At 43.3% G+C, this 27602-nt stretch overlaps 1 protein-coding gene across 1 annotated transcript in view; it reads right to left on the reverse strand.

Annotated features, from left to right (window-relative positions):
- Positions 1 to 808: 808 nt before the first annotated feature.
- CNBD2 (cyclic nucleotide binding domain containing 2) overlaps positions 809 to 27602 on the reverse strand; it is a 53165-nt gene continuing 26371 nt past the window's right edge. Inside the window, exons 3-13 of the mRNA XM_025188392.2 lie at positions 17017 to 17154; positions 16556 to 16609; positions 15807 to 15970; positions 11430 to 11586; positions 10946 to 11097; positions 9944 to 10082; positions 7198 to 7312; positions 4449 to 4650; positions 2871 to 3033; positions 1724 to 1887; positions 809 to 1513 (exon numbers count right to left, since the gene is read on the reverse strand). Of these exons, the coding sequence (XP_025044177.2) occupies positions 1174 to 1513; positions 1724 to 1887; positions 2871 to 3033; positions 4449 to 4650; positions 7198 to 7312; positions 9944 to 10082; positions 10946 to 11097; positions 11430 to 11586; positions 15807 to 15970; positions 16556 to 16609; positions 17017 to 17154 (1788 nt within the window). The 3' untranslated portion in view covers positions 809 to 1173. The remainder of the gene's footprint in view (positions 1514 to 1723; positions 1888 to 2870; positions 3034 to 4448; positions 4651 to 7197; positions 7313 to 9943; positions 10083 to 10945; positions 11098 to 11429; positions 11587 to 15806; positions 15971 to 16555; positions 16610 to 17016; positions 17155 to 27602) is intronic.

Genomic DNA, 27602 nt, shown 5'->3' on the forward strand with positions numbered 1-27602 from the left:
ATACTTAAAATTGTTAAATGACAAGAGACAGGATTTTCTCATTTCAGACTGATTCTCTTGGAAATCTAATCTTTGTACAAAGACATTTAAGCAGATATTCTTTCTTTAAAAACATATCTTGTCTTACTAACTTATTCCCATCCTTTGAGATAAAAATACTGCCTGATCATTTTCAGCCTCAGGAAACATGCATTTTCATATATACTGCATTATATAGCAAACACAGAAAAACACTCATACAGCTTAGTCCCTGGTTGTGCAAGGACTTATCCACATGCTTAACCTTTTGCACCATGAGAAGTCATTTGACTTAATCAGGAGGACTATTCACAGCATGTAAATTAAGCCCTTGTGTCAATGTTTGTAGGATCAGGGCCTTAGTCTGTTTTATATTGACAAAGATACCAAAAATATATTTTACTGGTGCATGCCTGACATAAATGGCAAATAATTCTCAAAATTGCTTTTGAGAGAATAGACACAGAAAAAGAACACAACTTTTCACTTGATTTATATATTTCTAAAACCTAACCTATTATAATAATGATCACTTATTATACAGATTTAAAAAAATGTGAATAGAAATGTTTTAATTATTTCGTATTTCTTTGAAAACTTAAATGTACCTGCAGTGTTAGAAACAGACACATAAAATGGTGTGAAGCACATTTCAACAGTATATAAGCTTTAAGCCATATTCACCCTCCCATGTACTGAAGCACAGCAAAAACTACAGCTGTAGTCAATAAACACTTTAAACTTCCCATGGCTTCCTGATCAACTGAACTCAGAGAAGTGTTGAAATCTTTGTTCAATTTATTTTTATTTGTATTAATTACGTTATTTAGAATGTGAAAGTATCTTAGGATCAAATATAAACAAAAAATCTTAACCTTATCTAAAAATAGCCATCTTGCAAAGAAAAACAAAGCAGTAAAAATAGGGTTTCCTTCTCAAAGCTACTAGAAATGCAATTACCACAGTGAAAAATAAATTCACTTCAGAGTTCACAGCAGAAATCCATGGAGGAACCACTTGTTACATAGAAATTGGGGGAAAACTACTTTTTTCACATATTTTTGTACAATTCAAATAAAAACGTTTGCAGTTTCACTTTTTGGCTTCTCATGCTGCATCTGTGTTGTTGATGCCGACCTGGTTTCCTCACACTTGTTAGAACAGTCCTTTCAAACTAGGCCGTGGTACAGCAATGCCATGAATCAACCTTAGCTGAATATCTGGCAAACCTGCAAAATCCTTTTCCTGTCCTATGTGGATGGGGACATATTTGTGCTGTTGTCGGTGAATGCTTTTTGAAGGAGGAGGATGGGTAGAGGTCAGGTCTAGAATACCTGCTTGGTTCATACTCCAGGAACTATAAATATCTTTCTTTGGCTTCACATGCTGAGAACCTGCCATCATGAGTTTTCGCTCTAGTAAAAGATTCATCAGATCTTTCTTGAATATTTTCCAGTGGTTTTGTTCCAGAAAGCTTTGACACAGCTCATCGTCACTGAAAGGATCAAAGACAATTGGTGAAAGCCTTACTCCATTTCAATTCAATGGCAAAACTCTCACTGATTTCATCAGAAACAAAATTTCACCCTTGAATTCTAATTAAATGAGAATGAGCTTGGGTAAATGGTAGTCAACAAGCTCTTTTATTTTTTAAGTGCTAGTTCATAGGTACATTTATCTACCCAGTCATGTTCATTTCACTTACCTGGGATACATCGTCTGTTTTTTGTGTAATTTCATTAGTGTTATATGATCTGCTAACTTCTCAAACTTCTCCTTTTTCAACCGAATGACCTCAGCTCCCTGACTGACCAAAACCATACTCCGATTATCTTGCTTATCTTCAGGTAGAAGATGCTGGCTTATCCCCTGAGGGGTAAATGAAACAATAAAAAGCTATCTGCACATCATCATATACCTATGCACATCTGAGTGTTACTGTTATGTTGAGGAGTCCAGAATTTGACAGTTAAGTTTTTTTTTAAATCATTTAGGGGGCAGTTTGAGAATTTGTAATTTTGGAAATTCTTTCTGGCTATTAGTGACATTTTCTTGCAGGCAATTTTGCTACTGTATAAACATTGTTTAGAAGAACCACCCAAGCCAGGGCAGGGAGGTCCCAATTACCACATCTGTGCACCACCCTGGACTACCAGAGGAAATTCAACTTGAGGAAGAGCAATTGACATATTATCACTTGCTGCTCTTCCTCATGGTTTCTGTCAGAAGGGAAGCAGATGTAAGTTTTGGCCTGTATTCCATAGGATTTCTGTCAGCAGAGATAGCCAAGGCAAGTAGAGGTCACTGAGTCAGAGTATGTCTCTTCCCTGGCTACCTTAATAAATGCAACACAAAATCCAGAGATTGTGGTTATGTTGAAACTGTTTTCTATGAGGTCGTCTGGCATCATCCCTCACTGTGCTCTGTAAGTATGAGACAATATCACAACACTCATCTTATGTCAGCTCTTATGTAAGATAACAAACATATGGCCTTGAGTTAACAGGCAACAGCTTCTACAGCAGCCAACCTTGGAAATGTTGAGGGTTTTCTGTGATCTACAGATCTGGAGAATACATATGATTCTTTGGGACAATGTGTTCTCTTCAGCAGGTGCAGAATTTCTCAAAGCATTCCATGTCGTCTCCTTCCCACAGAAGTCTCCTACTACAGGAATGATTGCTAAATATATGGACCATGGACATGAAGAGCTGATCTACACAAGTTCTCTGCTTCACATCATTTGGAGGAACAGGAATATGTGGCCTTTCAGAGTTTGTGAGACTGTGAGGTCCAAAGAATTTTTGCTGCTAGATAAGTTTATTAGAGCAACTTGCCTTTCTCCTACTCACCAGGAGTTCCCCTTTGTGCACTTCATCAACCTTAGTGTAAATTGCTGTAGCAACTGCAGTGGGTATCTCTCCATATGGTGTGAGAAGAATTAGTTTATTCTGGAACAACCCTAATATTTCTTTCTGAACTACTTCTCTCTCATCATCACTGAAGTCATCATATCTACAAAAACATTAACTTATTTTGAACTATCTTTTACGGGTATTTATTGTGATATCATCTCAAGCAATATAACTGTTTTTCTCTAGCTTGGTACATTCTTGCTTTTCGTCTTATCCTTCTAACTGTTCTGGGAGCAACTTTCTAGAGGCTCTACCTCCTCCCTCCCTTTCCCTGTTTAAGTCTCCAAGTGCTCTGCACTCCCTCTTCTCATTCTAGAGCAGTTTTTCTTACACTGTGTTCCGTGGCACACCAGTGTGCTGCAAGGCAGCTGGAGGTGTGCCACGGAGAACAACAGAATTCAAAATGGCCACCCTTAAAGGACGATCTTTTTTTCCTCTCAATAACTCCAACCCCCCCCTTTATCCCCCTGACTTTTTTTTCCCCCCCTCAAAAAAAAAACTTTCGTATTCCCCATTAAAAAAATTGTTTGGTGTTTCTTAATCTTAAAACGTTTAAGAAACACTGTTCTAGAGTCTCTCCATGGGTCAACATATTCCTTAACATACCTTTAACTGCTACTTCTATGCTGGCAACTCTCTCTCTCTAACCCCAACTTTCAGCCTTGTGTGCAGTCAATGATTTCCACCTGTCTATCTCTTGGATGTCTCTCTATCACACTCAATGTATATGAAAACGATCTGGTTATTAGCTACTTGAATCCTGTTTCCCTTTTTCTATTACTGTCACCAACACCACAATTATATTCCTCTTTCCCTTTTCTCTGAATAGTCAGTTCATTGGTATCCAAGTTTTTATGCCAGTCTCCTTACAATGAAACACACTGCAGACATATATAATAGGGAGTAGATTTTTTTCTATGTAAAAGATGTTCTGTGCATGCAACATTGGGCCTGATTTCAATCTCAGTTTACATCAAAATAATTACATTTGCTTCAATGAAATGCTCCTTCTACCAGCATTTTAAGCAGAATTGATTGAAACATTAAAACTTGCTAGTGATAAATTTTTAAGTTCTCATGTTGAAGTGTTCAAAAATGACCCATTTTTCTTATTTCTTAATTCTCCCCAATATTTGTAATAAAAAATTGATTTTTTTGTTGCATTAAATAAAAATGCAATATATTTGATGTTTTTAATTAATATTTCCAAAGTTTAAAAAGCAGAAAATTGTTTAAAAGAGAAAAGAAATGAACATTGACAATTTACCAACACAAAGAATCACATGTGAAAAAGGCTATTTAAAAAAAACAAAACTCTTTTTATTCAAGTGCCTTTGGCCAACTTTAAGCATTAGTGAGATGGGAAGTGGGTCCATTATATGGATCTGAGAAATATTTTGGGAAATATAACTTCATTTAATTTACTTAATATCCTGGTGTATAAAGCAAACCTGGCACATCTACTTTTATTGCTGTGGCTCAGTTATCAGTGGAGGGACCTGTAACTTATCCTACCTTATGCTGTCACCTCTGTCCTGTTTCTCCAGCTTTCTGGATGTATTTTTATATTTCCTATTAAAAGCCACATCCTGCTTTTCCAAATTTTCATCCTTCTGATGATTAAAAGGCAGAACATACATTGATTTTAGATTACTCAGATCCTGTACAGGAAAGGACTTCCACATAAAATTATTGAATCTTTTTCTGCCTGTGATGCCTGTGAAGAAAAGTAATGAAAACTCTTTTATAACTATTCAAAGCAAAATTATTCAGTTTTATAAAGTGATCCAGCAGCATGGGCCCTTATACCTGCTGAAGTCAATAGAACATGGTGTGGGCCCTAGGGATTTCAACGTGTAGATGACTACACAATTAATCAATTAACCGATAAGCCTCAGCTTATTGGTTAATCCTGTTGATTACACACATTTCCCACCCCCCGCTTGCTGCCTCTTTCAGAGGCAAGGGAAGGGGGTGTTGAGTGCTGGCTTTCATGGAGCTGCCTGCTTCACCCACCTCCATGCTGCTGCCTCTGATAGAGAAGCAGCAGTGCGCAGGGTGAGGGGAACAGGCGGGATCCGATACATGCGCAGAGCCAGCTCTACGGACTCACCTGCCCCCCTCCTTGTTGCCTTCTACAGAGGCACCAGGGGAGGGCAAGGGCGAGGGAGGCAGGAGCCAGTACTGGGGGGAGCTAGCTTAAAAGCTGGTTCCTTCCAGCATAGGCTCTGTGATGCCGCCTCCCCCTTCCTGCCTCTATCAAAGGCAGCAGTGGGGGATGGGGACAGGGGAGGCTGCTGCAAAGCAGCCTCCATCCACGGCGGGCCCCTATCCATAGTGAGCAAGTCCAAGTTCCCCACAGACACAGGCTCTTCTGGCATCCCAGGGAGCAGCCTCTCTCTGCGGCGAGTCTGGGCCTGCAACAGACAGAGGCTGCTCGGACCCCCCATGGACAGGGGCTGCTGCTGCCCTGTACTGCTGCCTGACAGCGCAGCAGGCGGGAGCTGGTCTGCGCAGGAACCTGGTTTTAAAACTGACTCCCCTCGGGTACCAGCTCCTGCCTGCTGGAGGCGGCAGCAGCACAGGGTGGCAGAGGACTCCCTGGGAGTAGGCCTGGAGTACCCTGACTGCCGGTCCCACCCCAGTGGACAAAGAATCTTGTAACTGCTAACATTTCATGCGGTTACATGACTGTTCAGATACATGCTATCTAACATCCTGAGTGGGCACTAGAGTGGTCACAGGCAGCTCTCTTTGCGGGACTGTGACTTGGCAAGCTATTTAATTATAAAATGTTGATAATACCTTGATCACCAATGCAGCTGTCAAACTAGAGGCCAATGAAACCAGTGTGAATTGTCAACTCCCCAGCAAAGGCACTGACACAATTTAAAACAAACTAAAACAAAACAAAAAACCACCAAACTCTTTGCTGATACAAATACGATTTTCAAGAATGGGAGCTGAGAAAACTAGGTTTTGACCAACTGCATTGTATCATAGAATCATAGAACCATGGAGCTGGAAGAGACCTCAGAAGGTCATCAAGACCAGCTCCCTGCTCTAGGCAGGACCAATCCAAACTAAATCAACCCGGCCAGGGCTTTGTCAAGCCGAGACTTAAACACCTCTAGGGATGGAGACTCCACTACTTCCCTAGGTAACCCATTCCAATGCTTCACCACTCTCCTAGTGAAATAGTTTTTCCTAATAGCCAACCTGGACCTCACCCACCACCACTTGAGACCATTGCTCCTTGTTCTACCATCTGTCACTACTGAGAACAGCCTCTCTCCATCCTCTTTGGAACCTCTCTTCAGGAAGTGAAGGCTGCTCTCAAATCCCCCTCACTCTACACTTCTGCAGACTAAACAGACCCAACTCCCTCAGCCTCTTCTCATAGGTCATATGCTCCAGCCCCCTAATTATTTTGGTTGCCCTCCGCTGGACCCTCTCCAATGCGTCCACATAATTTTTGAAGTGGGGGGCCCAGAACTGGACACAATACTCCAGATGTGGCCTCACCAGAGTCGAATAAAGGGGAATAATGACATCTCTGGATCTGCTGGCAATGCTCCTCCTAATGCAACCTAATATGCCATTAGCCTTCTTGGTATGCCTTGGAGACAGCTGTAACTACAGGTGCTGGCTTCCTCATTACCCCAAGGGTGCTTCAAAGCTGCTCTGTCCCAAGCCCCACTCCTACCCCTGCCTATCCCATCCCTGCTCCACCTTTTCCCACCCCTGATTCACCATTCCGTGACTCTTCCTGTCCCATTTTGCTCCTTCCCTCAAGCATGCCCTGCCCTTGCTCCTGCACACCACTGAACAGCTGATCTTGGTGACAGTAGACAATGGGAAGGTGGGGAGGGGCTGATCTGCAGGGCTGCCGGTGGGTATTGAGCACCCATAATTTTCTCCTATGTGTTCTCCAGCCCCTGAGCACCTGTGGAGTCAGGGTCTTACATCCTTACAAAGGACGTAACTCTGAAAAGTGTAGAATTAGGGCTAGATTCTATTTTGGGAGCATCTGCAACTCCCCTTTCTCCCTCTCCCACTGCTGTGTTCTAACTTGGCCAGTGTCATACAGGAAGCCAGAGCAGAATCAGATAATGATAGTCTCTTTTGTCTTTAAAACCTATGAAGTTATAACAAAACTACAGATAAGAACACCACAGAGTTATGAGTCACTAACTAATAAGTTACAGGCTGGTAATGCTGAAGTTTTCCATATTATATATGTCTGGAAATTAGTATAACACACCAGTCTCCATAGAGTAATGTGGACTGGGTTTGGGAAAATCCATTTGCTGACTGATCCACTTGTGATAGGATGGGCAAGTAGTGAGATCAACCAGACGTAAAACTTCACATTTCCCCTAGTAAAAGAGATGGAGAGGAAATAGTCAACACTGCAGCATTGCCTCTGATTTGTCATGTGACTTAGATATTATATTAGCCGTAGGCTTTCATTCAATAATAATACTTAATGCTTGTGGAACTTTTAGGTCTCCAAAATGTTGTGCAAGCATTGTTTACATAATCCTTGCAACCTCTTTCTCCCAAAGGTAGGCAACAAAGTAAATATTTTAATTTGACAAATGGAAAAATTGAGGCACAGAAAAGCTGTGTGGCCTTGGACAAATTACTTATTAATTCATTGTCAGTGCCAAGATAAGAACCGAGTTCCCCATGCTCAATCCATCAGAGCCTCTCAGAAGTCTCAATCCCATCTCTGGAAAAGGGTCTTTTCCCTATACAGATTATTGTACTGCTCATACTGTAAATTATATAGCAAACATGTCTGCTTGCAGGAACCAATCCTATAGCCCCTTAGTCAAATGAGCAGTTCCACTGAGGATAGTAGGGCTGCTTGTGAAATCAGAGAACACTTATTGTCAGAAACAAAAACCAGGACTATGTAGCACTTTAAAGACTAACAAGATGGTTTATTAGGCGATGAGCTTTCGTGGGCCAGACCCACTTCCTCAGATCAAATAGTGGAAGAAAATTGTCACAACCATATATACCAAAGGATACAATTTAAAAAAATGAACACATATGAAAAAGACAAATCAAATTTCAGAACAGAAGGGGGATGGGAGGAGGGGGGAAGGTAAATGTCTGTGAGCTAATGATATTAGATGTGATAATTAGGGAAGCTGTCTTTGTAATGGGTAAGATAATTAATGTCTTTGTTTAATCTTAGGCATAAAGTGTCAGACTAACACAGCTACATTTCTATCATTATTGTCAGAAGGTTCTTGTAACTGGGAATCTTTCCATCAACTTTAACAGGCTTTACATTAGACCTTTATAATGCAACTGTTCAGTAGTAATACATTGAACAAGGACAATCAAGCCTCTGGAATCTAGAATGGCCTTCCAAATTATTTTATATATGATTTTTTGTTGCCAAGTGACAATATATTAGGGATGTTAGATATCGTGAAATTGAATAGTCACGTAACCGTATCAAATTTTAGCAGTTACACGACTATATCTCTGGGGGCTGTGTTCCTGGCCCCACTCCTTGGGAGCCTCTTGCCACCTAGAGCTGCTGCCTCTCTATCAGAGGCAGCAGTATGGGGTGGCAGGCAGGAGCCGGTCCGTGAGGGGAGCCAGTTTAAAAACCAGCTCCCCACGCAGACCCGCTCCCGCCGTGCTGCTACCTCTATCAGGCAGGGGTGGCAGCAGCCCTTTCTGTGGGGGGGTCCGAGCTCCCTGAAGACAGAGGCTGCTCTGGTAATCCCCCTCGCACTGAACAAACCTCCAGGTTTGCTTCCAGGCTTTTTCCCAGCAGTTAATTCCCTCTTCTTCAGCTCTCCCAATAACCTGACTCCCCCAAGTGTTTGCACTGCTTCTGAAAGATGCGGGAAATATATTTCTCTATTGTACTTTAAATTACTCAAGGTTCTCTATTAATATGCCTAGTAAGGCATCTATTTGTCAAACAACATTTTCTGATTTTTGTTGTTGTTGTCTGTGTTATTACAGAGATATTTGCTGACAGGTATGAAATAAATTACCAAAATAATTGAAATAGGTGTGATTATATTGTGTCATTTTGACAAAACATACAGAATTTAAAATATTGTGCACAGAATTTTTAATTTTGCATGGCAGAATTTTTAATATTTGGCACAAAATTTCCCCAGAAACCTATATTAGGGCAAACAAGTGCACCTATCAAGGCAACAGAAATTAATCCATTCCATAGGGAAGGATCAAGAATAGGAACAGATAAAGCATTCATGGCAAAACAGTTTTCTTTCCTCTAGCATGTTTTGATAACTACCATTAAAATAAACTAGACGGTTTACCAAAAAAAAGTTACAGGAAATAGCGTATGCCTCTATGCATTTAGACACTTGCATCTGGCCTGTGCTACCTGACTCAAGCTCAAGCTAAGGGGCTGTTTAATTGAAGTGTAGATGTTTGGAAAACAGACTGAGTTATAGAACCCTCCCACTTTGCAGGGTCCTAGAGCTCAGTTATTTAGCCTGAGCCCAAACATCTATGCTGGAATTAAACAGATCCCTAGCCCAAGCCCTGCAAACCCAAGTCAACCTGCATGGGCCAGCAGTGGGATTTTAGCTGCAGTGTAGACATACCACAAAAGCTCATGATGCCATCTACATGTTTTGTTAATCTATAAAGTGCTACCAGACCATTTGTTGTTTTTTAAGTTTCCTGTATAGACTAACTTGGTTACCCCCTGAAGCCTACATCCTTCTGTTTGCTAGGATAGGTTCTGACAGCCTTATTCACGCTGAGTAATAGCTTACTCTGTACAAAATCAGTGGGACTATTAGTGAAGTAAGGTACCATGCACTGTGAGCAAAGGTTTCAGAATCTTGCCCTACATGACACAATTGGCAGAAAAAGAATCACCAAGGGGAATGTATCTGGAGAAGTGCTTCAATCCTCACTTTCACCTGTAATGGCCTCTGGTCACTATTTTAATCTGCTGGCCCAAGATGAACATAATTAGGATAGATGGATCATACCTTAGTAACAAATATTATGCTGGCTGACTCTGAGATGTCCTTGACTATCACTTGTCCATAGTGAAAATTCTCAGCTTTGCAGTAATTAGCAATTTTTTCTACTAAGTAATTAGGCCATGTTGCAAAGAGATCTAGTCCTCTGAAAATGAAATAATGCAAACATCTTTTCATATGACCACTTAAATCCAACTAGAAGACTCATGGAAAAACTTATTTTATAAAGGAAAATTTTATTTTATTTTTTACTGTTCCAGCTAATAGGAGGGAGGTGCTTTTTCTGGTTTAGTGTAACTTGCAGAAACAGGGCCTGTGTAGCTAGACTCCTGCAAATCCATAGATACACCCACTCTGTAACTTGCTTTAGATTGCTCTAAACTTGTTTATAAAGTAAATATAAAAAGCAGGATTAGGTTTTTAGAATGGAATAAAAGCACAAACATGAACTTCGGCAGACTTTAGTGCTCTAGGCCATTCATAATGGTTTTCTCCCTCTGATTTCATTCAAGATAAAATGAAACTGTACTCATCAGAATATTCCTTCAATACAACTGTATGCAAGTCTCTGCACTACATGAGATCAAGCTGTAAAACTGCAACAGCCACAAAAAACCAGCATCCATTAACCTATGTCCCTCTACAATGACTGCTATTTCATTTGCAGTAATATCTTCAGTGAAACAACAAATAGTCCTGTGGCACATTAGAGACTAACAAATATATTAGATATGAGCTTTTGTGAGTAAAATCCACTTCTCATGTGATCAAGTGGGTTTTACCCACAACAGTTCAAGATCTAATATGTTTGTTAAGATGCCACAGGACTACTCATTTTAAAATATTCAGTGAAGGCAGGGAATCGTTGCATACAACCGAAGTCACCATATTGTTTGGGCACTTGTTAAAATTAGAATGGCTTATACTGTAGGTGAGTAGCCAAACAATTCTGCAAGTAAAAAAGAAGTGGCAGAGGTAGGTGTGAGTGATCTCAATGGAAGAAATTACTTAAAAAAGCTGAAACGATACTGTGATTCTTTCCGAAGCTCCTCATCTAATTTATTAGCAAAAAAGTCCTCTTTATCCACCACCAATAGTTCCGTTTCCTCCATGCAGACAACTGTAGCAATTCTCCGCCTGGCCTTTAAAAGAGCAACTTCCTATATAAATAGAAAAAGGAAAAATTGAGCTATTGCTGGGAGATCATCCTCCAACTTTATAGTCCAAACATTAACTTTATTGATAGATGTTATATAATTATCTAACCTAGCACCTGTCACCAACAGGAAACTCTGGAGAATGTGGTATGAAATATTCTACTCCCAAGGAAAGTTTCCTCCAAGCCCTCCAATAGTTAGCTTACTGTAAGTCTTGAAACATGAGAGCGTATCTTCTTTCCAGAACTCTTGATTATTATATTTCATTGTTTAGTAAGCATGTAACTCCCCTTCCACACTTAGACAAAAGAAGTTTTACTATCAGCATCACTCACTCCAAATCCAGCACCTTTACGAAGCAAAGTTGGATCCGGATCAGTAAAGGCACTGCTCCCATCCTCATCTTCAGTAATGGCAACAGTACCAAAGTAGATGAAGTAGAAACTCTGGCCACAGTGCCCCTTCTTTACGATGACTCTTCTGCGTCCAAACCTAGAAAACAGAAACACTGATTCTATTCCCACCTTACAGAAAGGGGCCTGGCTTGAGGCTTCTCCAGGTTAGACTCCCTTGCCAGCATTGCTAATCTTTCAGGGAGTTTGGATCCATCTGGTAGCGAGGGTCTCTCCCTCTCAAGAGCAGGAATGAACTGGAACCCCAGAACTCTGGGGAACTTAAGATCGGAACTCCAGAGTGCTCAGTTTTCTAACTCAAAATGGTTTATGTGGCAGCTTTCTGTTGAAATCTGTTTTATGTACATGAAAATTTCCCCAGAAACCTATATTAGGGCAAACAAGTGCCACCAGGAGCATAACTGCTTGCACAGGTCAAAGAGCATTCTTGGTATTGCCTCTGCAACTTGAGTTCAGTTCATGCTCTCTGTCAGTCACTCCTCAGGACAGACCCTGCAGAAGAGGTGTGTCCAGCTTCTGGGAAGGAGTGCCTCCGCTTACTCTACTGGCGGGGTTCTCAATCTTCATGGCACTGTGACCCTTTCTTACAACAAAAATTATTACATGACATCAGGAGGGGGGATTGAAGCCTGAGCCCAGCTGCCCCAGGTGGCAGGGCCAAAGCCAGAGCTCACTCCACCATCCAGGGTGAGGAGGACTGAAACCCCAGGGCTTAACCCCCGCATTGGGTGGCCATGGTCTGAGTCCCACCACTCAGGGCAGAAGCCCTTGAACTTTGGCTTTGGGGTTTGGGCTTTGGCCCCAGCCCCAAACAAGTCTGAGCCCGCACTAGAAACGATCCTGACCCCCAGTTTGAGAACCATTGTTCTTCTATGAACAGTGTTAATAAAGCTGCTGCAGAAACAGTCCAATCCAGACCTCCATTAATGAGAAGGCTGGCAGTTGAGCTGTCAAGGCTTGTAGAGAAGCTGACATTGAATTGGGAGAAATGAAAGGAGTTTTAGAATTATGAGAACAGTGGAGCCCAATCCCTTCCAGTGCCACACCCCTCATAGAAACATACATCATTACATCTTTTATAATGCAGTCAAACAATGAAATAAAAGCACCATAACACGAGTCCCCTCACAGCGAGGCACACTATGAGGGAACCCATCACTTAATGAGACCCTGATTATCCTATGGAAGAATTCACTGTACAGAGGAAACTCCTCTGTTCTTCCAGGTGGGAGAAGAGAGTGATGGCCAAAAGAGGGGGAAGTAGCAAATGAAACTAGGGCTGAAGAACATGAGTGACATTTTCTGAAGGCACTGCAATGAAATGCAGAAGTCACTGGGGCAAATTCTCTATTCTATCTGTGATGGGGGAACTCATCCCCACACTCCTGGCCTTGGGAGCCAAGGCACCGCGCCCTGCGCAGAGGGTGAGCTGGCACCGGGGGTCCGGCTCGGAGGCACAAGCTGCGGAGCCGGGGGAAACTGGCGCGGTCTGCACGCAGGTGCTGGTCGGCCTGGGTACTAGCCGGCGGGCACTAGGACCCAGGAGTCCAGGGGCGGCCCAAGGAGAGACGAGGACCAGCAGGACACCGAGCGGGGAATTCAAAAGGGCAGAAGGAAGGGCGCGAGAGGGAGAAGGCCAGGGGAAAGCAGGGGAGATTCTGCTCTCAGCCTCCTCCACAGGACCCGCGAGGAACCCTGCCGAAGGCAGTGCAGCACCAGGAGCCGGAGGGGAATCAACCGACGCGGGCGGCTGACCCTCGGAGGAGGGGGACTGGGTGGAGAAACCCAGTGGCGGTGGCTTTCGGCAGACAGACAGTTCCGAGCGGCGACGTGGAGATCCGGGCGCCAATCGAAGCGGCCGACTGGGCCAACGAGCTCGCTGGGAGCCGATCGCAGGGAGTGGACCGTGGGAACGGAGAGGTAGAGGCCGGGAACAGGGGCGACTCGGGGCCGATCGGAGCAGTGGCCCATGAACTGGGGGCACCCCGTGACCACTGATGGACAACCCGGTTACACTGTCCTCCAACATAATCTAGCTACACCACTGATTCAGTGGAATTTAACAGAGATGTAGCCGTGTTAGTCTAGTCTAGCTGAAACAAAAAACAGGACTATGTAGCACTTTAAAGACTAACAAGAAAGCTCATCACCTAATAAACCATCTTGTTAGTCTTTAAAGTGCTACATAGTCCTGTCTTTTGTTTCAATGGAATTTAAGGTCTTGAAGGGAATACAAAGCCATGAAATCTGTGAGGCCATCAAAATACTAAATACTCAACATCATCCTCCAGGAATAAACATGTGCTCCAGTGCTGTGAAGACAGGCCTGTTTAGCTCGGGGTGGTCAGGCAGGAGAAGCTGGCTTTCTCTATCCTCATTGAGCGCTGGCTGGCCTGAGAGTTGACCTCTAATTCCTGCTGCCAACTTTCCTCCAACTCGAGAGGTTGGGGAGAGGGGGCAAGGTGTCAGCCAAGGAGGAGCTGTAAGAGCTGCAGGAGAGGCACATGCTGTACTGCAAGAATCCCAAAGGGAACTGATGCGCTGGATCATGCTTACAGGGAAGCCCGAGTGCATGAGCCTGCACCACATATAAGAATCAGCCACTGCCCAATGGGAGGAGGGTGCCTTAATTTAGGGCTAAAATGAGTTAAGGATGGAGGGATGTGTCCTGCTTTGCCCCAACAAGAGTTAAAACTAACCTAGAGCGGCTGAGTGAGACAGCCATAGGTGGGGCTACAGATAATTAGCTGAACCTGGTAAAAGGGCAGGGGAGGTCTGCTACAAGGAGCACAAGGGGGAAGACTGGCTGGCTTCCTACCTAGAGGGCTCCACAGCTAGCACTGGGAATGGCTTTGCAAAGTCTGGCAGACTTGAGGCTCTGAGAGGAAAGCACTTCTTGCGGGAACCAAAGGTGCTGGGGAAGTGACCCAGGGAAGCAGGCAGTAGTACAGTTATATGAGGGGCAGTGAGAGACTGCCACTAAAGGGCCCTTGGGTCAGGATCCAGGGTAGTGGGTGGGCCTGTCCCCCTTTTCTTTCCCGTACACTTGCTAGTGATGAAGATGGGCAGGACAGATTGCAGTTTGCCTCTGGAGTGAGCAGAGTCCACAGATTAAGATGGACTCAGGTCCTGACAGGGCATGGAACAGAAGTAACAGGGGTGAGACATCACTAGTAGAGGGCTCACTGGGGGGTTGGTTCTGCTAATTCCCAGCATGATCAGCAGGACGTGCTGTGGTGGTGGGTTGAACCCTGTGAGAAGGGGTCACTAAGACTCTTTGTAACAGATAGAATTCCTTTTAGACCTGTCTCATACTCCCATGGACTAATTACTTTTGCAATGACACTGAGGCTTTCTACATGCTGGTAAAGGCTCTGTAATAGACCTGTGTGTTGGAGTGATTCCTCAGTGAGTTCCTATCTTCTCAAAGTCTGGAAAAACAATCATAGCGGGAGGGGAGCCTCCACCACAAATACATTCTAAGGGCCAAATTCAGAGGTAAGTGCACACAGGAAGAGAGGTGCACAAGGAGTCAGATCCACTCAAAGGTAGCATGGTGTTCATGTTTGGCTCCAGAGCCATGGAGAATGATTTCCAGCATAAAGGTAATGGGACATAGTTAACACATTTTACTGTGTTCACTCCCTGACCTTGGCACCCCATGCTTTGTGGAGATCAGTCTCCTACCTCTGGCAGGAATAAATTCAGGTTGAAGGAGTTCCACATGGGAACACCATTATTCTGTTTGCAGCATTAATGTACCCCCTTTAATACAGCACATGTGAAAACCTCTAACAGAAAGGCAAGAAGGACCAAAGAGCAAGAAGTGGAGACAGATACAATTTAAACCTGGAAAAGCTCTTAACCTAAACATTTTTGGTTGAAGTCTCAAATTTCTCTAGGAGATCTGAATGCCCAATTCCTACTCATATTTATGAGAATTGAATATCCACATTCTTTAATTAGTGCTGAAAAATCTTACTCTAGAGTGTAAGTGAGATTAATGTGTCACTCACTACACAGATAAACTTAAACAACAAATGGTCTGGTAGCACTTTATACACTAACAAAACATGTAGATGGTATCATGAGTTTTCGTGGGCACAGCCCACTTCTTCAGATGAAGACAGCAAAAACACAGTCATCATTCAGGCTAATGTACATACAAGAGACTGAGGATAAATGGAGATTTATCAGTGTAATTGTTCTAATTTTTGCTTAAAAGGGATCATTTGAAAGCTTGAAATCCATACAATTCTAAAAACAGCTTTAAAAGAAATAGTACACAAAAACAATTACCGTTCAAAGCGAATCACTTTAGCCAGAAGCAGCTGCAGTGTCAGGCTATATCTTCGGTAGCTTTCCACAAACTGCAACCAGCTTTGTAATAACTTTATTTCCTTCTCAGTTCTCCATTCCGGTTTCTTCTTGGTTATCTGGATTGCCCGAAGAGGAAAGCGATCCTGGCAAAAAATAATATACCCATTAAATTAAGGCATTTAAAATCAAGGGGAAAAAAAAGACAAAAAGAAGCTGCAACTTCCGAAGACTGAACATCGTCAAGAGACATAACAGAATCCCAAATTGTGTTTCATTTCACTTGAAACTCAGCCAGTAGTGTCCAAAAACCGATGTATTTCTTCCAATGCAAAGCCCAAGCAGAGACAAGGAAAACAACTGTTTACAGTGGCTAAGTGATCCATGCCACCACTGCCATTGGCTACACAAAGTCTATGCAGGCACAGTATTTTCTGAAGAATGTTTCTGATTAAACTGCTTATGTTTGTGTCACACTCAAAGTCTATATATTTGTTAAGATTTGTGAAATGGTTTCTTTGGAATTATTCAGAATGACATCAGATGACAAACAAGGTTTAATAGATGGACAATTGGAAGTGTTCTTCATGGCAGGAGGGAGTTCCTCACTGCGTTTGCTGTAACTCACAAATTCCTGCTCCTGTCACATAGGGACCTTTACAATATTTCAGTGTCTTGCACTATAGATTAAAGGAGACCCAGCTGTAAAACAAGAGAAAGTGCATTCAGACCTTTCTGATCTGGAACGTATTGTGATCGAAGGACAGTTTGGTACACTTCTTATCCTGAATAAAAGAGGAATGGGCAAAAGGTTAGACATTGCGTTAGAAGTGTCACTGAGCTAGTGAAATGCACAAACATTTCAGTGATAAGGCAAGCTTCTGTAAAACTGTTGTACACACATATTCTAACTTTAGTTCAATAAAAACCATACGAAAAAGGATTTAAAATAAAATTCCATCAGATTTACTGTGAAAAACTATTTATTTACATATATTTGTACACATAGTGGGCAATGCAGGGTTAATTGTATGCCACTAGTCTCTAAAATGGAGCTTTTTCTGTGTTGGCAATTGGTCAGGTTTTAATGCTCACAGAAGCCTGGGTAACTGGTACATTTGAACAGAAGATAATGAAAAATCATATAAAAAAGAAAGAGGATAATTTAATTCTATGTTGTAAAATCCCTTACTTCTTCCATACCAAAGGTCAGGGATTCTTGGGCAGCCATATCAATGAACTGAAATCCTCTGAACCCCATCAATCCCTGCCGGAAAATCTTGCACACCCTGTTCATGACCACCATCTCCAAAGCAAACCTGTAGAAAGTCTTAAAAGAACAAGCACAGGAAATCATTAAATCCAAATAAAAGTATAAGCATTTGTATTTATAATGAGAGGCATTATGGTCTAGGACAGGTGATAGACTGGGCATTAGAAAACCTAAGCTCTGTCACTGCGGTGTTTTGTAACCTTAGGCAAGTCACTACACTTCTCTACGATTCTTTTTCCTCTCCCTGTCCTTTGTCTGTCTTGCCCTTTAGATTGTAAGCTCTTTGGTCTCTCATTATGTGTGACTCCTGCAACCTTGCCCCTTGAGGGCCCAATCTCAGAGCCACAAGTGCTACTAAAATACAAATAAGGTCTTTAAGGTTACCATTTAATTTAACTAAGGCCTTGTCTGCATTGGCGATGGCATCCATGGCAGAGTTATATTCAGCAGTGTACAGCCTTTCCCTGCAGCCTCCTCCCTGTGGCAGGGAAAGGTTCCAGCAGAAGGGAGACTGCGGGATGCTGCACTGTTAAAAACAGCAGCAAAGGTGGGGAGGCAACGCTTGCGCCAATAGAGAGCCACATAGGGTATACACCCAAAGGGACGGGTTGGTTGTTACTTTACTTGGCTAAGTAGTGCCTACCTTTACACTTAAAAAATAAATACTCTAGTAGCACCTTAAAGACTAAAGGCATCATAAGCTTTCGTGGGCACAACCTACTTCTTCAGATGACTGGAGTGTTAGAAGTTCTGATCCCAGAATAAAGAAGGGAAGGAGGAGGGGGAAGGAGAAAAGGAAAAAAAAGAGGGGAGGAAGAAAAAGAGAGACACAGTGAGTACATAAGCTTCAGAAGGGCAGACGAGTTAGTCTGTAACAGGAAAAACTTTAAAAACAACAAATAGTCTAGTAGCACCTTAAAGACTAAATAGTTACAAGAGGTTGATAAGGACCATTAGGCACCTTAATTGGTTGGTTAAGTCATTAAGATAATGTGTGAGCCAGCTGATATCCCAGTTCAAACCATTTGCATAAGAATTAAACTTGTGAATGAAGTTAACTTCCAAACCTTCTCTGTGTATTTGGCTTGAGAAATTGGTCTGAAACAAAACAGCGACTTGGTGATCCTTTAATGAGTGTTCAGGCAGATTAAAGTGTTCTCCAACAGGTTTTTGTGTATTGCCTTTTCGTATATCTCATTTGTATCCAATTCTTTCCCATAGAGACTATCCAAGTTTGGCCAATATATATCGCAGTGGGGCATTGCTGGCATTTGATGGCTTAGATCGCATTAGTGGACGTGCAATTAAATGTGCTTCTGATTTGGTGGCTGATGTGGTTGGGTCCAGTGATGAAATAGCTGGTATTTACGTGTGGGCAGAGTTGGCACCAGAGCTGATTGCAGGGGTGGGTTCCTGGATGATTATGATGGAGGTGTGTTGCATGGTTACTGGAAAGAATTTGTTTCAGGTTAGGGGGTTGTCTGTAAACGAGAATTGGCCTTTCCCCCAAGGCTTCAGAGTGAGGGGTCGTTTTCCAGGATAGGTTCTAGATTGTGGATAATGTGTTGGAGGGGTTTAAGTTGGGGGCTGTAGGTGATGAGAAGTAGTAGGAGTTCTGTAGTTTTCTCCTTTGGGCTTGTCTTGAAGTAGTTCGTGTCTGGGGACTTTTTTGGCTCGGTCGATCTGTTTTTTCACTTCTCCAGGTGGGCATTTCAGTTTTAAGAATGTTCCATATAGATCCAGTAGGTGTTTGTCTCTGTCTGTGGGATTGGAGCAAATCCAGTTGTATCTTAGGGCTTGGCTGTTGACAATAGATTGAGAAATGTATCTGAGAAGTACACTAGCTATTTATACCCATGTTAGGGGGATGTGCAGTGTAAGTACTCTTAATATTCCTGTCAGTGTAGGTGGCCTACAAATCCGGTACAATTATACTTTATTGACATGAGAAGCTTACACTACAGCAACAGTTGTATAAGACACAGATCCCATAAGTACCTTTGGAAACATGACTAAAGATTAGATCTGGAGATCCACTATTGTTTAGGTTTTTATTTTCCAATGCCTTTCTATCTGGTACCTCAAAGTTGAGGGATCACAAACCTCCGCCTCCAAGCCTTGTCACTGTTCATTAGATAAGGGCTTGGGGAGAGAGAGAGGTTTAATTAGCTTAGGCAAATGTGTTGTTTAACAATCACAGAATGAAAGTTTGTGCTCAGTTAGCTGTCAGTAAAGCTGGAGGATGGATGCCAAGGGAAAGCAGACATTGACTTCTGATGTGGTTACACACACTTTTGGGGAGACCAAAAAGTGCATTCTATTAACATTACCACTGTTATATCAGACAGGTGAAAATAGGCTTTTAACATTCTAAGCCGCTATTTGGATGGTGATGCAGAGTGTTCTGCCTTTTTTAGGCCAGCAGCAACCAATCTCCCTCACCCAACTGGGAACAAAATGTCTCCTTATGCAAAGCAAAAAAGAGTCATTCTGAGAAACTAGAGAAGCCCAATTAGCCGAACACATGCTGAATGATTCACAACCACACTGTAAGCAGAACACTGAAGACATCTGAAATGTAACAAACTTGGCTAAATAATATGAATTGCAAACAGTTCAGACAGCTCCAACTCATTAAAAAAATAGACCTTGACACAAATAGGAACACAAGAATGTCCACATTAGGTCAGATCACAGCCCAGGATCCTGTCCTCCAGTCATGACCAATGCCAGTGAATAGAACAGATAAACTTCAAGTGATTCATCCTCTGGTGCCCATTCCTGTTGTTTGTGGCAAACAGAGGCTAGGGACACTGACTCTGCCCATCCTGGCTAATAACCCTGATAGACCCACCCTCCATCAATGTATCTACAGATTGAACGTCCCTGGTTTGGCACCCTTGGGACTCTACTCCCAGCTGCCAGGTTCTGCTCTCTCCCTTTCGCCAGCAGCCCTTAGCTTCCAACCCTGACTGCCAGCATGAGCCCCTGGGCTGTACCCCCCACTGACCCTGACCCCAGTCCTGGCTGCTGAGCTTGACTCCTAGCCGGCAGCCCTCCACTCCCGGCTTCTAGCTGCCTATCCCAGGCAGGCTCTGGCCCTGTTTACTGAGCTCCAAGGTCAGCCTGGCCCTGGGACTCCTCTCCCAGATGCTGGCCTGGGTCTCTAGTCCAGCAACAACTAAGGTCCTGCTGCAATGTTTTTCCTCCATGAATGCTCCAGTCCCAGAGCACCAATAGGGTCACTGACAATGCTGGACCAGAGCCCCAAACTAGAGCGGTTCAATCTGTGGTTCTTTGTTGATCTCTGCTATAGTCTTGGCCTTCACAACAAATACATCTACAGCTGTATTGCCTCACTGCACTCCATATAAATGGCCTGGAAATCTAGGCAACCTATACCATAAATCCAAACATCTAGCTAGTTTTTAATATACAAGTTTAGACTAAAAGCAGCAATGGCTTCTAGATGCAAAGATAGTGAGGGCTCAGGATGGAAAAGATATTCGATGAGTGGCTTTTCTTTAAATAAAACCAAAAATCTCAATGTGGAAGGGATATCATCTCCCCTGCTTCAGGACTTAAGTTTTCTTTTTACTATGGGAGGTTAAAGGAAGAACTGTAACTGCCTATTAAGGGATTCTTGCACTTTCCTCTGAAGTATCCGATACAGATCATTGTCGGCGGTAGTATACAAAAACAGCTCTACCACTGGCCTAGTCCGGTGTGTTCCTAACTCTGCCAACACCCCTTGCCTGCTGAGAGTTCCCAGCATGATAGGGAAGCCCTCAGCTATTATCGTTATGGCAACTTTCCATTCACAGAATCATAGAATCAAAGAGTCTCAGAGCTGGAAGAAACCTCAGGAGGTCATCAAGTCCAGCTCCCTGTGCAAGGCAGGACCAATCCCAACTAAATCAACCCAGCCAGGACTTTGTCAAGCCGAGACTTAAAAACTTCTAGGGATGGAGATTCCACCACTTCCCTAGGTAACCCATTCAGTGCTTCACCACCCTCCTAGTGAAATAGCTTTTCCTAATATCCAACCTAGACCTCTCCCACTGTAACTTGATACCATTGCTCCTTGTTCTGCCATCCATCACTGCTGTGAACAGCCTTTCTCCAGTCTCTTTGAACTCCCTTCAGGAAGTTAAAGGCTGCTATCAAATCCCCCCTCACTCTTCTCTTCTGCAGACTAAACAAACCCAAATCCCTCAGCCTCTCTTCATAGGTCATATGCACCAGCCCCCTAATCATTTTGGTTGCCCTCCGCTGGACCCTCTCCAATGCGTCTACATCCTTCCTGTAGTTGGGGGCCCAGAACTGGACACAATACTCCAGATGTGGCCTCACCAGAGCTGAATAAAGGGAAATAATCACTTCTCTGGATCTGCTAGCAATGCTCTTCTTAATGCACCCTAATATGCCATTAGCCTTCTTGGCTACAAGGGCACACTGTGGACTCATATCCAGCTTCTCATACACTGTAATCCCCAGGTCCTTTTCTGCAGAACTGCTACTTAGCCATTTAGTCCCCAACCTATAACAATACTTGGGATTCTTCTGCCCCAAGTGCAGGACTCTACACTTGTCCTTGTTGAACCTCATCGGATTTTTTTTTTGGCCCAATCGTCCAATTTGTCTAGGTCACTCTGGACCGTATCCCTGCACTCCAGTCTATCTACATCTCCCCCTAGCTTAGTGTCATCCGCAAACTTGCTGAGGGTGCAATCCATCCCCTCATCCAGGTCATTAATAAAGATGTTGAACAAAACCGGTCCTAGAACCGATCCTTGGGGCACTCCACTAGAAACTGACTGCCAACCTGACATCGAGCCATTGATCACTACCCGTTGGCCCTGACCTTCTAACCAGCTTTCTATCCATCTTCTCTTCTGCAATTTATGCAATCCATATTCCCTTAACTTGTTGGCAAGAATATTGTGGGAGACCGTATCAAAAGCTTTGCTAAAGTCAAGATATATCTTATCCACAGAGCCAGTTACCTCATCATAGAAGCTAATAAGATTGGTCAGGCATGACTTGCCCTTTGTGAATCCATGCTAACTATTCCTGATCACTTTCTCCTCTTCCAAGTGCCTCAAAATGGATTCCTTGAGGATCCCCTCCATGATTTTTCCAGAGACTGAGGTAAGACTGACCAGTCTATAGTTCCCTGGATCATCCATCTTCCCTTTTTTGAAGATGGGCACTACATTTGCCTTTTTCCAATCATCTGGGATCTCACCCGATCTTCAAGACTTTTCAAAGATAATGGCCAAAGGTTCCTCAATGACATTTGCCAACTCCCTCAGTACCCTTGGATGCATTAAATCCGGACCCATGGATTTGTGTACATTTAGTTCCTAACCTATTCTTTCCCCCACCAAGGGCTGTCCACCTTCTTCCCATATTGTGTCACCTAGTGCATTTGTCTGGGAGCTGACCCTGTCCATGAAGAAAGAGGCAAAGAAAGCATTAAGTACTTCAGCTTTCCCCACATCATCTGTCACTAGGTTACTGCCCTCATCCAGTAAGGACCCCACACACTCTCTGATCAGCTTCTTCTTGCTAACATGCCTGTAGAAACCTTTCTTGCTACCCTTCAAATCCCTTGCTATTTGCAATTCCAATTGCACTTTCGCCTTCCTGATAACTCCCTTGCATTCTCAAGCTATACACTTATATACCTCCCCAGTCATTTGTCCAAGTTTCCACTTCTTGTAAGCTTCCTTTTTGTGCTTCAGCTCACCAAGAATTTCCCTAGTAAGCCAATCTGGTCTCCTACCATATTTGCATCTCTTGCTGCGCATCGGGATGGTTTCTTCCTGTGCCTTCAATAAGGCTTCTTTAAAATACTGCCAGCTCTCCTGGATTCCTTTCCTCTTCGTGTTAGCATCCCAGGGGATTCTGCCCATCAGGTCTCTGAGGGAGTCGAAGTCTGCTTTTCTGAAGTCCAAGGTGTGTATTTTACTACTCTCTTTTCTTCGTTTGGTCAGGATCCTGAGATCTACCATCTCATGATCACTGCTTCCCAGGTTGTCACCCACCTCTATTTCCCTTACTAGTTCTTCCCTGTTTGTGAGCAGCAGGTCAAGCTGCGCACAGCCCCTGGTCGGATCCTGCAGCACTTGTACCAAGAAGTTATCCCCAACATTCTCCAAAAACTTCCTGGATTGTCCATGTACTGCTGTATTGGTCTCCCAACAGGTGTCAGGGTGATTAAAGTCCCCCATGAGAACCAGGGCCTGCGATCTGGAAACTTCTCTCAGTTGTCTGAAGAAAGCCTCATCTACCTTATCCACCTGATTTGGTGGCCTGTAGTAGACACCAGCCACAATGTGAGTCATCCCACCAAGTCTCTATTATCCCAATCAAATCATAGTTCTTGGACTGAGCCAGGACCTCTAATTTTTCCTGTTTGTTACCCAGGCTTCTTGCGTTCATGTACAAACAGCTCAGATAACCAGCTGTTCGCCCTACCTTCTCCATTAGAATCAGGGGTCCTCCTTTGTTGCTCATTCCTCTTTGCATTTCTTCCCGGTATCCAACTTTCCCACTCACCTCAGGGCTTTGGTCAACACCCCCCAAAGAACCTCCTTTAAAGCCCTCTTCACTAGGTTTGCAAGCCTGCTTGTGAAGATGCTCCTTTCTCTCTTGGTTAGGTGGATCCTATCTCTTCCTAACTATCCTTGTGCCCTGAACAGAGTCCCATGGTCGAAGAAACCAAAGCCCTATCTCCGACACCACCTGCGCAACCATGCATTTACTTCCTCAATTCGATCTCTACCTAGACCTTTCCCTTCAACAGGGAGAATGGATGAGAACACAACTTGAGCTTAAAATTCTTTGATCCTTTTTCCCAGCGCTACATAATCCGCAGTAACCTGCTCAAGGTCATTCTTAGCTGTATCGTTAGTTCCCACATGGAAAAGCTGGAAGGGATAGCAATCCGAAGGTTTGATCAGTTTTGTAAGACTCTCAGTCACATCCTGAATTCAAGCTCCCGGTAAGCAGCACACCTCTCGAGATTCCAGGTCTGGACGGCAGATGGATGATTCAGTCCCTCTTAGGAGGGAGTCCCCAATCACCATCACCCGTCTTTGTTGAAGTTGAGGCTGCTATCAAATCCCCCTCACTCTTCTCTTCTGCAGCCTTAACAAACCCAAATCCCTCAGTCTCTCCTTATAGGTCATGTGCTCCAGTCCCCTAATCATTTTGGTTGCCCTCTTCTGGACCCTCTCCAATGCGTCTTTAACAATATGGCTTTTCTGTAGCCATGTTGGAAGGCCTGTGCTAGGCCTGAACCAAAGCCACCTTCTGTAGCCAGACTGAAGAAAACAGCAGCTGTTAAAGGTAAGCCCTGGAGTCACATACCCACATTGTCCACCAAATTTGTTACCTGCACAAATTTCTCTAACCCTTCCACGCTATAGGGACACACACCTTTACCCCAGTTCCTAGGGCTCAAGGAATGTTAATTTACATGCCCACCCTTATCCAGTTCCTCACCCGTTACCATAACATAACTGGTGGGCTGTCACCAGAAGCTCCATCACAATCTAAGTTGTCATTAATGACTGGATACTCTAACACAATGGAGGGGAATTGTATGGGACCACAATATATAACATTGACTGCCTTAAGCTCACTCAGAAACAAGAAGTCGATTCACTTAGGATCCCAGTGTTCTCTCCAAAATATGGGATACTGAAGGTTATGGGGTTTGCAAGGCAGCCAGGAGGGGACACTGACATTAGGATACTAATAGGGTTTCACTTGCTTCAAATCTGGGAATCAAGGCCCAGCACCCTGACTAGTCCATCAGGGAAACTACTGCAAATATCAGGAAACTGCACTAACACACTGTGGCAGGTGGATACCCAGGAGAACTGGGACCCCCAGAATGGATTAAAGAAACACAGGGCGGTAATTGTGCTGAAAAGCAACCTAAAGTTCAATTACAATATCAGTGTCTAATTAGTTTTCCTTGACATCCCTGCTGAAGTAGGTGAATATGTATTGCAAAGCCTCTGGGTAATATTACATTTTAAAATAATTGCCACTGAGTCTGATATGCAAAAAACCAAGACGACACCCGCTGAACGGTCCATATGTGGTAAAACTGGATCACGGAGAGTAAGTCATATCACCAATACAATCTCTAAAGCAAATTGAGCTGGACCTTACTGGGTTAAATGTGTCCAAGGTCATACCTCAATGCGCCCCATACGTACAGACATTCCATAAGGGATTGGCAGTTTGGCTACAATTATGGTATATTGACAAACCCATCAGAAGAACCACCCCCAGAGGTATATTGGATACTGTTTTGGGTGGAACTGAATTAGGAGTTGGAGTACTGGATGCCGCTAACATAGCAGTATTGGAAAACAAATTGAGTTATGTGACAGATGAAATACAAGAGCTGGTGTAGCCAGACAGACTGCCCCATCTTAAACAATTTTGCTTGCAAGAAACCCCGGTCTCAGCAATTAAAGTCTCAAGTGTATAGTATACACACACACACCACTCACTGCCCTAACCATCAGTTGGCAAAATTGGGGCACTCGTCAACCTCCTCCAGGTTGCCCGCTGCAAGGAACCCCGGTCTCAGCAGTTAAAGTCTCGGGTGTATAGCACACACACACACACACACACACTGCCCTAACCATCGGCTAACAGCTGGGAAAGCCTGTCAGTGCATCCTTATCAAAATTAGGAATGGGACAACAATTATTTTCTAGAATATTGCCAGTATGACAACAGCAAGGGGAAAAGGATTTGTTATTGTTAGCAGGAACTATGGGATCAATACAAGAAAATGTATCTCTAGCATTAGCCTGTACTCAGGCTCAGGAAATAAGTCAGCAATTGGTCATTCAAATAATCCGGGAAGCTATGTAAGGAAATTTTCCTTTGGAAATAAGAAAACTGTTGTGGGAAAATGTTACAGAAGGGGAGAGACAATTAATCGCTTGGTGGAAGTTGGTAAATTTTACCCTAAACAAAGATCAAATAGTTTTAAAAGCATTTGTAGTAATTGTACACCCTAGCCTAACTATTGATATTTATCCAGTGGTGCCTATGGAAATACAACTCACAAAAAATTTGATTATGTATTCCACTGATCATCATTCCTGGGCATATAAGGAAAACCAACAATGGAAAACCATTGACATGTTTAAATGCGTGCCCCATGACAATTTGGGATGTGTGTGAAGATCAAAATGTACAAGAAAGGGATGAATGTTTCTATGTAAAAGACAAAGGAACCCAAAGATGTATGTTTGATATATTCACTGAACAAAAATCAGCTGTTGTATATGCAGGAAAGGAATGTGTATGTGTGAGAAGTCATTGTCCAACTGTAGTAACAGATTATAAGGAATTGTATTTTATGACTCATTTAGTTCATAGCTGTTTTTGTAACATTACAAAGATTAAGAGTTGTGATTTTGAATACTATGTACCTGTATGGACTGTAAATTACTTGAAGTTTAAACCACAACTGTATCACAATGTAACACCTGTAATCTTAGGTATGAACATAGGCGTGCGCCGTATACCCGGCACACCCTAATGTCTCCGTCCGGCTAGCGGCTGCTGGAGCAGGAGAGTGATTTGTGATGGAACGCTGCAAACCCTCACTTTAAATTCCTCGCGGCCATCTATGGGGCACTGTGGGGCAGAGAAAGTGCATGAAACGCCAGGCAACAGGTGACACTGGAGAGGCCTGGCCGTGGTGTGACGTCATGACCCGGGACTTTCATAAGAACATAAGAACGGCTGTACTGGGTCAGACCAAAGGTCCATCTAGCCCAGTATCCTGTCTACCGACACTGGCCAGCACCAGGTGCCCCAGAGAGGGTGGACTGAAGATAATGATCAAGCGATTTGTCTCCTGCCATCCCTCTCCAGCCTCTGACAAACAGAGGCCAAGGACACCATTTTATCTCCTGGCTAATAGCCTTTTATGGACCTAACTTCCATGAATTTATCCAGCTTCTCTTTAAACTCTATTATAGTCCTAGCCTTCACAGCCTCCTCTGGCAAGGAGTTCCACAGGTTGACTACACACTGTGTGAAGAAGAACTTTCTTTTATTAGTTTTAAACCTGCTACCCATTAATTTCATTTGGTGTCCTCTAGTTCTTCTATTATGGGAACTAATAACTTTTCTTTATCAGCCCTCTCCACACCACTCATGATTTTATAGACCTCTATCATATCCCCCCTCAGTCTCCTCTTTTCTAAACTGAAAAGTCCCAGTCGCTTTAACCTCTCCTCATATGGGACCCATTCCAAACCCCTAATCATTTTAGTTGCCCTTTTCTGAACCCTTTCCAAGGCCAAAATATCTTTTTTGAGGTGAGGAGACCACATCTGTACACAGTATTCAAGATGTGGGCATACCATAGTTTTATACAGGGGCAGTAAGATATTCTGGGTCTTATTTTCTATCCCTTTCCTAATAATTCCTAGCATCCTATTTGCCTTTTTGAC

This window comes from Pelodiscus sinensis, chromosome 7 (assembly GCF_052426305.1).
Source record: "Pelodiscus sinensis isolate ZL-2025 chromosome 7, ASM5242630v1, whole genome shotgun sequence".
Taxonomy (NCBI): Eukaryota; Metazoa; Chordata; order Testudines; family Trionychidae; genus Pelodiscus; species Pelodiscus sinensis.